Genomic DNA, 12,387 nt, shown 5'->3' with positions numbered 1-12,387 from the left:
AAATCTCTCCATGCCCCAAGTACAGATCTCTCCCTCCAATACAGATCTCCCTCTAAGTAAAGATCCCACTTCAAATACAGAGCTCTCCCCCTCCCCCCCCCACCCCCCCAAGTACAGAGCTCTACCTCCAGTACAGACCCCTATCCAGTACAGATCTCTCCCTCGAGTTCAGAGCTCTCCCTCCAGTACAGACCCCCTATCCAGTACAGGCCCCCTATCCAGTACGGATCTTTCCACCAAGAACAGAGCTCTCCCTCCCATACAGACCCCTATCCAATACAGATCTGCACCCTGAGTACAGAGCTCTCCAACCAGTACAGACCACCTATCCAGTACAGACCCCCTATCCAATACAGATCTGCCCCACCGAGTACAGAGCTCTCCCTCTTTTACAGACCCCCTATCCAGTGCAGATCTTTCCACCAAGAACAGAGCTCTCCCTCCAGTACAGACCCTCTATCCGTCCAGCTCTCCCTCCATTACAGACCACCTATCCAGTACAGACCCCCCTATCCAATACAGATCTGCCCCACCGAGTACAGAGCTCTCCCTCCTTTACAGACCCCCTATCCAGTGTAGATCTTTCCACCAAGAACCAAGCTCTCCCTCCTATACAGACCCCCTATCCGTCCAGCTCTCCCTCCAGTACAGACCACTTATCACGTACAGACCCCCTATCCAATACAGATCTGTCCCCCCAAGTACAGAGCTCTTCCTCCAGTTCAGACCTCCCCCCAGGTACAGATCTTTCTTCCTACCCGCAGTACAGATCTCTCCTTAGTAAAATTCTCCCCAAAGTACAGAACTCTCCCTCCAATACAGATGTCACTTTAAGTAAAGATGCAACTGCAAGTACAGATATTTCCCCCAGTACAGACCCCCTATCCAGTACAGATCTCTGCCCCGAATAAAGAGCTCTCCCTCCAGTACAGACCCCCTATCCAATACAGATTCTCTACCCCCCCTCCCCCCCAGTACAGGGCTTTTACCTCCAGTACAGACCCCCTATCCAGTACAGATCTCTGCCCCTGAGTACAGAGCTCTCCCTCCAGTACAGACCCCCTATCCAGTACAGATCTTTCCCCCTGAGTACAGACCCCCTATCCAATACAGATCTCCCCTACAGTACCTCCCCCCAGGTACAAATCTCTCCCCGCTCCAGTACACATCTCTTCCCAGTAAATTTCTCTCCTTTCAATACAGATCTCCCTCTAAGTAAGGAACCAACCGCAGCTACAGAATACTCCCCCAGTATACATCTCTCCCCGCCCCAGTACATATCTCTCCCCAAGTCATCCTAGGGTTCAAATCCACATCAATCATGATGTAAAGGGGAGTATAGTGGGCTTCGATGTTAAGGGAGGACTCCGATGTTAGGAAGGAAACTCTAATGTTGGGGGGGGGGAGGGGCAGATGTGAAGAGGGGACACTTATAGGGAATACTCTAAAGTGAAAGGGGGCTCTTATGTGAAGGGGGACTGAGGATTTTGATGTTAAGTAAGACTAAGTACTCTGATGTGAAGTGGGGACTGTTCAGCCATTCCCAGGAAGCTTTTCATTTTATCAATGATTGGCTGAGGTGGAGAGGTGGGAGGATGATATCGCAATCTCCACCATAGCCAGTCAGAGGAAGTCTTATATTAATTGCTAAAAAAAAAACAACACACACTCTTGTGAGTGGTCCAACTCCCAGTAAATAGAGCTGTACACTGTACGTAGCTGAGCCTTCTCACCGTTTGTACATTACGGACAGCAGGCACACGTATTATTAAAGAAAATCATTTGCTCAAACAAACTATTTAAAGTGATAGCAAAGCTGGCTGTTTCTCGGGGCTGCAGTTTCTCTGAACGCCACAAGGTGGTGATCTCCCTTCTACCCAGACAGGAAGTCTCTATGGAAGACAGGAAGTGATGTCAGGTATAAATAAGAAGTTCCGGGTGAGAGGTGAGTCTGGAAGAAGTAGCGAGGAGCCGTTGCTGGAAGAGGCAGCAGAGGAGGTAATAAGATCTTATTTTCTATTTACACCCAGTAACCCCCCCGTCATGTCCGTCCTCTTCCTCCATAGTCACTGTGACCTCTTTTATCTCCAGCAGATGATGATACACACATATATAACATAATAATATATATATATATGTAATAAGGGCCGTAGTCTAAATCCGGAGTGTTTTTTCCTCCACACATCCAAAACTGGGGGAAGGGGGACCCGGACTGACCCCAGTAATCGGATTAGGGGGGTGGAAGTTACGGCAATGGATGAAGATTATTATTGGTGAAACACGGGATCAGGGATCGGAGGTTTCATCTGTTTATTAACCCTTTTACTGCCAACAATGCATGTCATATGTTGGCTGGCTGGCTGGCGGGCCAGGGGCAGGGGCCTGTGGACCTGGGAATGGCACAGCGGGTGTCCCAGACTAGACTAGAAGGAGGCTGGTGAATATCCATATGATGATCTCCTCTAGCTAGTAAGAACCTGGAAGTGCAGGGGTCAGAGCGGAGGAAGTGGGGTGCAGAGGTGAGCTGTGGGTGGGGGGGGGGGTTGCAGAGATAAGGTGTGGAAGAGGGGTGCAGAGGTTAGCTGTGGGGGGGGGGGGGGTTTGCAGAGATAAGGTGTGGAAGCGGGGTGCAGAGGTGAGCTGTGGGTGGGGGGGGGGTTGCAGAGATAAGGTGTGGAAGAGGGGTGCAGAGGTGAGCTGTCTGTGTTGGGGGGGGGGGTTGCATAGATAAGATTTAGAAGAGGGGTGCAGAAGTGAGCTGTGTGTTGGGGGGGGTTTGCAGAGATAAGGTGTGGAAGAGGGGTGCAGAGGTGAGCTGTGTGTGTTGGGGGGGTTGCAGAGATAAGGTGTGGAAGAGGGGTGCAGATGTGAGCTGTGTGTGTTGGGGGGAATGCAGAGATAAGATGTGGAAGAGGGGTGCAGAGGTGAGCTGTGTGTGTTGGGGGGGGGTTGCAGAGATAGGATGTGGAAGAGGGGTGCAGAAGTGAGCTGTGTGTGTCTGTGTTGGGGGAAAGGGGGGTTGCAGAGATAAGATGTGGAAGAGGGGTGCAGAGGTGAGCTGTGTGCAGTGTCCGCTGACATTAAAAGGAGACATTCCTGGGGGGACATTATTACTGTAATGTTAGGATATTTCTCATTATATCATCTATCTAAAGAAAGAAGTCTCCTGTATAGATCACATGACCAATGAGGATGGAGAAGGACCAGAATCCCATGACTGAGCAGATCCTAAACCTCACCCTGGAGATCATCTATCTGCTGACCGGAGAGGTGAGGAGGATTCTGGGAGGTCACATGATATCATTCTTGTCTAGTATGGTCAGTAGACCATGTTCTTATTGTAGACATGTAGATGATGTCAGATGATTGATATCAGTTTATCTTTCTCCTGATCTGTAGGATTATGTTGTAGTGAAGATGTCTAGTGGGGAGACCATCTCAGGAGGATGGAGCCGGACCCAGAGCCCCACCATAGTGCCTCCCCCTCATTCTCCCATACCTGAGAGGAACAAAGAGCAGAAGATCCTGGAACTGACCACCATGATGGTCCATCTGCTGACAGGAGAGGTGAGCGGTGCTGGGAATTCTGGGACATTATCCAGTAACAGACAAGGGATGTGTCTGGATGGTGACTGTATCATTGTGTGTGTCAGGTTCCTATAAGGTGTCAGGATGTTACTGTCTATTTCTCCATGGAGGAGTGGGAGTATTTAGAAGGACACAAGGATCTCTACAAGGACGTCATGATGGAGAATCAGCAGACTTTGAGTTTTGTGAAGATTGAGAGAACGGAATTTCCCCCAAATGAGAAGATATTAAACCTCTTCCTGGAGATCCTCAGCCTGCTGACCGGAGAGGTGAGGGTAATAAAGGGGTCGTTCATAAGGTTTGCTCTAGTCCCCAATGACCACCCTACAAAAAATTCCTATTTTTCAACTCCCGTTACACATAAGCCTGCAGTTCTGTATCCACCAAGATCTTCTCCTCATGTTGGTGGTCAGTTGTAGACAGATGACCTTTTGGAGCCAGTAATCAATATTAGGACCAATGGTCACTGTATAGAATTTGGAAAGCTGTCTCAGGCCTGACGACCTAAATTAGCTGCCAATAGATTTCTGACAGGTGAGCAGAGGGGACGGCTTTAGACTTTTCAGCTGAAGAATTAGCAGAGGGCCGAGGATGTCCCATATGGACAGCTGTACTCTCTCCAAGAAAAAACATATTTCTCCTTTCTTGGATTGAAAGGTTTATGATTCATCTGTAATTAAGTCCGAAATATTAGCCCCAGGGAGATGGAATAAATCCTTTCTGATAGTAAACATATTGAGCTATGTGCCCATATAAAATGGTATGTCCTGGTTGTACTGAGTCCCCTAAGGGCCGTGTGGCAGTCATGTGGTGTGTGGACCCACTGTGAGCTGAGGGAGGTCCACTGAGGGGCTGATATTGGAACCCCCGATTCAACCATCAGATCCAGCTGGTCCATATATTCTATGGCTACTTCAGAAGGGAGACTTCTTCTCCCATAAGGTGAGGTGACACCCTAGACATGATTGGCAAGGGGCTACTCTTCCATAGTAAATACCATAGACCTGACCATAGAGGTAAGGGATGATGTGAGAGTGACATTTCTATTTGTATAACACAGGACTGTGAAATAGTATTCACGAAATCTCCTGAGCATGACACAAGGAGGAGATATCACCGAACCTCTACAATGAGTAGAGGCCAGAACACCATTACCATCCCCCCACCTCCATCCCCCATACCTGAGAGACAAAACCTGCAGAAGATTTTAGAAGTCACCAAGAAGACGATGGAGCTGCTAACAGGAGAGGTGAGTGGTGCTGGGAATTCTGGGACATTATCCAGTAACAGACAAGGGATGTGTCTGGATGGTGACTGTATCATTGTGTGTGTCAGGTTCCTATAAGGTGTCAGGATGTCACTGTCTATTTCTCCATGGAGGAGTGGGAGTATTTAGAAGGACACAAGGATCTCTACAAGAACGTCATGATGGAGAATCAGCCGCCCCTCACATCACCGGGTAAGAGGAGACTTTATTGTAAAGGAGAGAGCAGTACGGAGGGTCCACCTATATCCCCCATCATCTGATAAACACCATATACCATATGAAAGGTCCATCTCCATTCCTCCAATATAACGTCATGTTCCCAACCAATGAGGAGGAGATACTGTACACCATATGAAAGGTCCATCTCCATTCCTCAATATAACGTCATGTCCCCAACAAATGAGGAGGAGATACTGTACACCATATGAAAGGTCCATCTCCATTCCTCAATATAACGTCATGTTCCCAACAAATGAGGCGGAGATACTGTACACCATATGAAAGATCCATCTCCATTCCTCAATATAATGTCATGTTCCCAACAAATGAGGCGGAGATACTGTACACCATATGAAAGGTCCATCTCCATTCCTCAATATAACGTCATGTCCCCAGTAAATGAGGAGGAGATACTGTACACCATATGAAAGATCCATCTCCATTCCTCAATATAACGTCATGTTCCCAACAAATGAGGAGGAGATACTGTACACCATATGAAAGGTCCATCTACATTCCTCCAATATAACGTCATGTTCCCAACAAATGAGGAGGAGATACTGTACACCATATGAAAGGTCCATCTCCATTCCTCAATATAACGTCATGTCCCCAACAAATGAGGAGGAGATACTGTACACCATATGAAAGGTCCATCTCCATTCCTCAATATAACGTCATGTTCCCAACAAATGAGGAGGAGATACTGTACACCATATGAAAGATCCATCTCCATTCCTCAATATAATGTCATGTTCCCAACAAATGAGGAGGAGATACTGTACACCATATGAAAGGTCCATCTCCATTCCTCAATATAACGTCATGTTCCCAACAAATGAGGAGGAGATACTGTACACCATATGAAAGGTCCATCTACATTCCTCCAATATAACGTCATGTTCCCAACAAATGAGGAGGAGATACTGTACACCATATGAAAGGTCCATCTCCATTCCTCAATATAACGTCATGTTCCTAACAAATGAGGAGGAGATACTGTACACCATATGAAAGGTCCATCTCTATTCCTCAATATAACGTCATGTTCCCAGTAAATGAGGAGGAGATACATGTACAATGAAGATGTTTTTGATGATGATACAATGTTTCTCTCTTACAGATGGATGTGATGTTGGGAATTCCTCGGAGGGTCTCCATATTTCATCTGCAGATTATGTCGGAGAAGATAATGGAATCACAACAGATTTTCAGGCAGTAAAGACTTTTTCGTGCTCGGAATGCGGTCAAAGATTTAAACGGAAAGATAATCTGAAAAGACATGGGAGAATTCACACCAGTGAGACTTTTCCATGTAAAGAGTGCGGGAAATGCTTTTTGCGGAAAGAGAGCCTCACCACACACCTGAGAATCCACACAGGTGAGAAGCTGTTTTACTGTCCAGAGTGCGGGAAATGCTTCACTCAGAAATGCAATCTTTGGAGCTATCAGAAAGTTCACTTAGATACGAGTTCCTTGTCATTAATGGAGTGTGGAAAACCTTTTAATAATAAATCTGAACATACCATACCAACAAATGAGGAGGAGATACTATACACCATATGAAAGGTCCATCTCCATTCCTCAATATAACGTCATGTTCCCAACCAATGAGGAGGAGATACTGTACACCATATGAAAGGTCCATCTCCATTCCTCAATATAACGTCATGTTCCCAACAAATGGGGAGGAGATACTGTACACCATATGAAAGGTCCATCTCCATTCCTCAATATAACGTCATGTTCCCAACAAATGGGGAGGAGATACTGTACACCATATGAAAGGTCCATCTCCATTCCTTAATATAACGTCATGTTCCCAACAAATGAGGAGGAGATACTGTACACCATATGAAAGGTCCATCTCCATTCCTTAATATAACGTCATGTTCCCAACAAATGAGGAGGAGATACTGTACACCATATGAAAGATCCATCTTCATTCCTCAATATAACGTCATGTTCCCAACAAATGAGGAGGAGATACTGTATACACCATATGAAAGGTCCATCTCCATTCCTCCAATATAACGTCATGTTCCCAACAAATGAGGAGGAGATACTGTACACCATATGAAAGGTCCATCTCCATTCCCCCAATATAATGTCATGTCCCCAACAAATGAGGAGGAGATACTGTACACCATATGAAAGGTCCATCTCCATTCCTCAATATAACGTCATGTTCCCAACCAATGAGGAGGAGATACTGTACACCATATGAAAGGTCCATCTCCATTCCTCAATATAACGTCATGTTCCCAACAAATGAGGAGGAGATACTGTACACCATATGGAAGGTCCATCTCCATTCCTCCATATAACGTCATGTTCCCAACAAATGAGGAGGAGATACTGTACACCATATGAAAAGTCCATCTCCATTCCTCAATATAACGTCATGTTCCCAACAAATGAGGAGGAGATACTGTACACCAATGTTCCCTTTAAACTGCGCGCCTGCGCGGCAGCGCAGTCTAAATGACGGTCCCGCGCAGTACAATGTCAGACGGCGCAGCCACGCAGTGCGCCGCGAGAGCCCGCCCATTGTGTTACAATAGCGAATGAAAATTCGCTATTGTCACACGGATCCTCCTCCTGGCCAATCAGGGAGCGGGTCCTCCCGCTTCCTGATTGGCCGAAAGGCATACCACCCCCATGCCATTGGCCGAGGTCCGAGGAGGAGGCGGGAGGACTGAGAAGATGTAGGGACGCGGGTGCCGGGACTAAAGAGAAGCTGCTGTGACTCGTCGACTCGTGAGGTAAGTGCACGGGTCGTAGGTGGAAGATTTTATCATTGTTTCCTCTTCTGTATATCCAATGCAAAATTATTTACAGGTTCTGGTAAACCTCACTTCCTTACTCGGGGTTCTTGGGTATCTGTAAGATCTGACACTGGTTAAAATATTTATACAGTGCATTCTTTACTAAGAGTTCATTAAACATTTCTGTGCATTGCTATGTTCAGTATATTATACACACTTGCTGTGTGGTGTTGCAAACGGTTTCTACACTGGTGGGTGAGCCAGTGCTCCCATCACCTTTTTTAACATTTGGGAATTAGCGAAGGCTTTTTTTTTTTTTTCTATGGTAAATACACCAGTGGTTTTCCAAAAATAGTTTGTTGCCAGCATGTGCTGCTTTGGCTGGAGCTTACACAAGGCTGCAAATTGTCTCCCCACCCCCTGGGAGGGCACTAGGCCGATTGCCAAGCTCCAGGGTTGTAACACGCACCTCCATACCCAGAAGTACTGCACTTATCTGATGTTCAAATACTCTTCTCCCATCTATCGATCTGTACACTTTTAAAGTCCATACATCAGTCCCCATAGTTTGAGTAGCAGCAAAATTCTGCCAATAGCTAGCAGTCATTGGTCAAAACTGTCATAGGATGGCACTAGACCAATCACCAGGGATGTCACCTGCACCTTCATACCCAGAATTACTAGGTTTTTTCTTCACTCCTGTCAGCTAAATGGAGCAGTGGGGATTCGGGGGGGGGGGGGGGGCTGGGACGGGACGCTGGCATCTCTGCATTGATTGGGGGCAATGCTGTGGGCACTCTGCAATGTATTGGGGCATTGCTGTGGTACTCTGCAATGTATTGGGGCATTGCTGTGGTACTCTGCAATGTATTGGGGGCATTGCTGTGGTACTCTGCAATTTATTGGGGGCACGCTGGTCACTCTGCATTGACATCCCCCCATTGCTCAGTCTAAAGTTTGGCGCTCAGAAATTTTTTTATTTGCTCAGCACAGTAAAAAATTAGAGGGAACATTGCTGTACACCATATGAAAGGTCCATCTCCATTCCTCAATATAACGTCATGTCCCCAACAAATGAGGAGGAGATACTGTACACCATATGAAAGGTCCATCTCCATTCCTCAATATAACGTCATGTCCCCAACAAATGAGGAGGAGATACTGTACACCATATGTAAGGTCCATCTCCATTCCTCAATATAACGTCATGTTCCCAACAAATGAGGAGGAGATACTGTACACCATATGTAAGGTCCATCTCCATTCCTCAATATAACGTCATGTCCCCAACAAATGAGGAGGAGATACTGTACACCATATGTAAGGTCCATCTCCATTCCTCCAATATAACGTCATGTTCCCAACAAATGAGGAGGAGATACTGTACACCATATGTAAGGTCCATCTCCATTCCTCAATATAATGTCATGTTCCCAACAAATGAGGAGGAGATACTGTATACACCATATGAAAGGTCCATCTCCATTCCTCAATATAACGTCATGTTCCCAACAAATGAGGAGGAGATACTGTACACCATATGAAAGGTCCATCTCCATTCCTCAATATAACGTCATGTTCCCAGTAAATGAGGAGGAGATACATGTACAATGAAGATGTTTTTGATGATGATACAATGTTTCTCTCTTACAGATGGATGTGATGTTGGGAATTCCTCGGAGGGGCTCCATATTCCATCTGCAGATTATGTCGGAGAAGATAATGGAATCACAACAGATTCTCAGGCAGTAATGACTTTTTCGTGTTCGGAGTGCGGTCAAAGTTTTAAACGGAAAGATAATCTACGAAGACACGTGAAAATTCACACTGGTGAGACTTTTCCATGTGAAAAGTGCGGGAAATGCTTTTTGCGGAAAGAGAGCCTCACAACACACCTGAGAATTCACACCGGAGAAAAGTTGCCTACTTGTACTGAGTGCGGGAAATGCTTTTTGCGGAAAGAGAGCCTAACCACACACCTGAGAATCCACACAGGTGAGAATCTGTTTTCCTGTCCAGAGTGTGGGAAATGCTTCACTCAGAAATACAATCTTTGGAGCCATCAGAAAGTTCACTTAGATACAAGTTCCTTGTCATTTATGGAGTGCGTAAAACATTTTAATAACAAGGTTGAACATACCGTACATCAGAGAGCCCACCCCAGAAAGCTGTTTTCATGCTCAGAGTGTGGGAAATTGTCTATCAGTAAATCCCATCTTACTGTACACCAGAGAAGTCACACCGGTGAGAAGCCGTTCTCATGTTCCCAATGCCAGAAATCATTCGTAGTAAAGTCAGATCTTGTCCTACACCAGAGAAGTCACAACGGCGAGGTGCCGTTTTCATGCCCAGAGTGTGGGAAAGGTTTCACACGACACGGGAACCTAATTGAACACGTCAAAGTGCACACTGGGGAGAAGCCATTCTCCTGTCCGGAGTGTGGGAAATCCTTCATTCGGAACAATGATCTTGTTATACACCTGAACAGTCACACGGGCCAACATCGTTTTTCATGCTCAGAGTGCGGGAAAGGTTTCTCTCATAAAGGAAAACTTCATAGACACCAGAAAATCCACACGGGTGAGCGACCTTACAGCTGTTCAGAATGTGGAAAAAGTTTCCTACAGAAATCTCACCTTCTTGAACACCTAAGATGCCACACAGGAGAACGCCCTTTTCCATGCTCAGAGTGCGGGAAATGTTTCTCAAAGAAATCTCTTCTTGTTAAACACCGGTGCACGCCCCCCGGGGAACGTCCTGTTCCATGCACATCTTAGACTGATGAAGGACACCTCTGTAGACAACTGAAAAGTCACACGGGTCAATGTTTACTTTTCTGAGTCTAAAATGTTTTATTTGGTTCCTTAGCAACATGAAATTAGACAGCCTACACGTTTCGGGGCCAATAACTCCTCCTTCATCAGGGCCTAAAGACTGAACTGAACGGACGCACTCAGGATAGTTTTCTGCAAAACGCTCTTTATTTATAGGTATAGGAACCAAATTCCATTTTGTAGCTGGAAAATGAAATCCTGTGACCAATGATATACAGGTATAGCGGAGAGGAGTGTGTGTGTGTATATATATATATATATATATATATATATATATATAATATATAGTGGGAGATTAGCTCGGTGGCGGGTATGGATGACCCCTTGGGGGGTGCGTTTACACAGAGAGATAGCCGAGAAGTGGTTGCAAACAACAGTTTGGTTTTTTCTTGCAATTTTCTTCACACAAGTGCAAGCCTCAAAAACATCAAAATAAAAATAAAACACAAAATAAATCCTTGCCACTGTGGGCGGCTACCTTCTCACATACAGGAACCTACCTACGGAGTCTGTCTCCAACCTACTGTTGGGCAAACTTTGCTGATCCTACAGCAGACACTCCATAGTCCATGTTTTTACTTCACACAACAAATGTCCATTGAACATGTCCCTTTTCCTCTTCATATTGAACACGTCCCTTTGCTTGTCTCTTCACATAGCAAACAGTTCATTTATTTCTTCCACATAGAAATAGTTCATTTTCTCACCTTGAGAAGTCTTCACACTTTTTACCCTCCTCAGCGCACATCGCTTCAGGAGGTCTTCTCCCATGCTCACACAGCGTTGGGAGGCATTCATCTGACTGTCCTCCTCTCCCCAGCTTCACACAGCGTCAGGAGGCAGCAATCCTTCTCCCAGGCTTCACACAGCGTGGGGAGGCACACATCTGACTGTCCTCCTCTCCCCAGCTCACACAGCGTCAGGAGGCAGCAATCAATAGACTTCCTTTGGACAAATTATAGAGGCCTTAACTTCCTCATTCCGAACAGCTGAAGGCCTTTCAACTTCCTTAAGCCGTCCTGGCTACCTTTTCAGCTGACACCCTATAGTAGTTGGTGAACTTTCCAAACCAGGTGGAAATGTATCTCCTGTCTGTGACTACATCCACAGATTTACCTGACTTCCTGTCACATACCCCCCCCCCCTCTTGTTTCAACCCTAGGGTTGGGACACAGTTTTCCAGGCACGCATGTGTCAGGCACTTCTTTTGACTCCCACTGATAAGCCTCCTAGTATCTTCAAGCTTCAGTGTGAAACTGTTTCTGTCATCTTCATTGACAGATTTCTCATAAATGCCACACAGTTTGTCTCTCATCTCATGTACACATTCTTCAACTGAATTTTTGGCATAATTTCGCTCCTTCTCAAGTTTGTCCTGCATAACCGTCTGTCCTATCCACCAAGGAGGACCGTGATCCATAGGCAACTCAATTGTGCTAGTCTTAAAGTCTTCAACATTCTTGAGCCGCCTCTCTCTGCAATCAATGAATGATTTCCACAAAACTTTGAGAACCTCTGCTTCAGTTGGCTTTGTTCCAAGAAATGCCTTCTTGAGCTTAGCTTGCTCTAAGATGCTGTGCAGAAGGCCTTCCATTTGCGACAACAGGCTGTCACACATTTCTTGAAAGTTGACCCCTGTTCATTTTTTCAGCGACATCATCAACTTTCCTTCCACCAACATATGGGTCAAAGGCAACAACACAGTCTATTA

The 12,387-nt window shown here is 45.8% G+C and overlaps 1 protein-coding gene across 1 annotated transcript in view; it reads left to right on the top strand.

The window, feature by feature from the left end:
* LOC309564474 (uncharacterized protein) overlaps window positions 1–12,387 on the top strand; it is a gene marked incomplete at its 3' end in the record, with an annotated part of 139,275 nt that overhangs the window by 66,881 nt on the left and 60,007 nt on the right. Inside the window, exons 7-8 of the mRNA XM_082269103.1 lie at window positions 6,198–6,455; window positions 9,496–10,596. Coding sequence (XP_082125229.1) covers window positions 6,198–6,455; window positions 9,496–10,596 — 1,359 coding nt within the window. The remainder of the gene's footprint in view (window positions 1–6,197; window positions 6,456–9,495; window positions 10,597–12,387) is intronic.

Source organism: Pelophylax lessonae (genome assembly GCF_965119305.1).
Source record: "Pelophylax lessonae genome assembly, chromosome: 9".
In the NCBI taxonomy this organism is placed as follows: Eukaryota; Metazoa; Chordata; class Amphibia; order Anura; family Ranidae; genus Pelophylax; species Pelophylax lessonae.
This window is presented reverse-complemented; position numbering and strand designations above follow the sequence as displayed.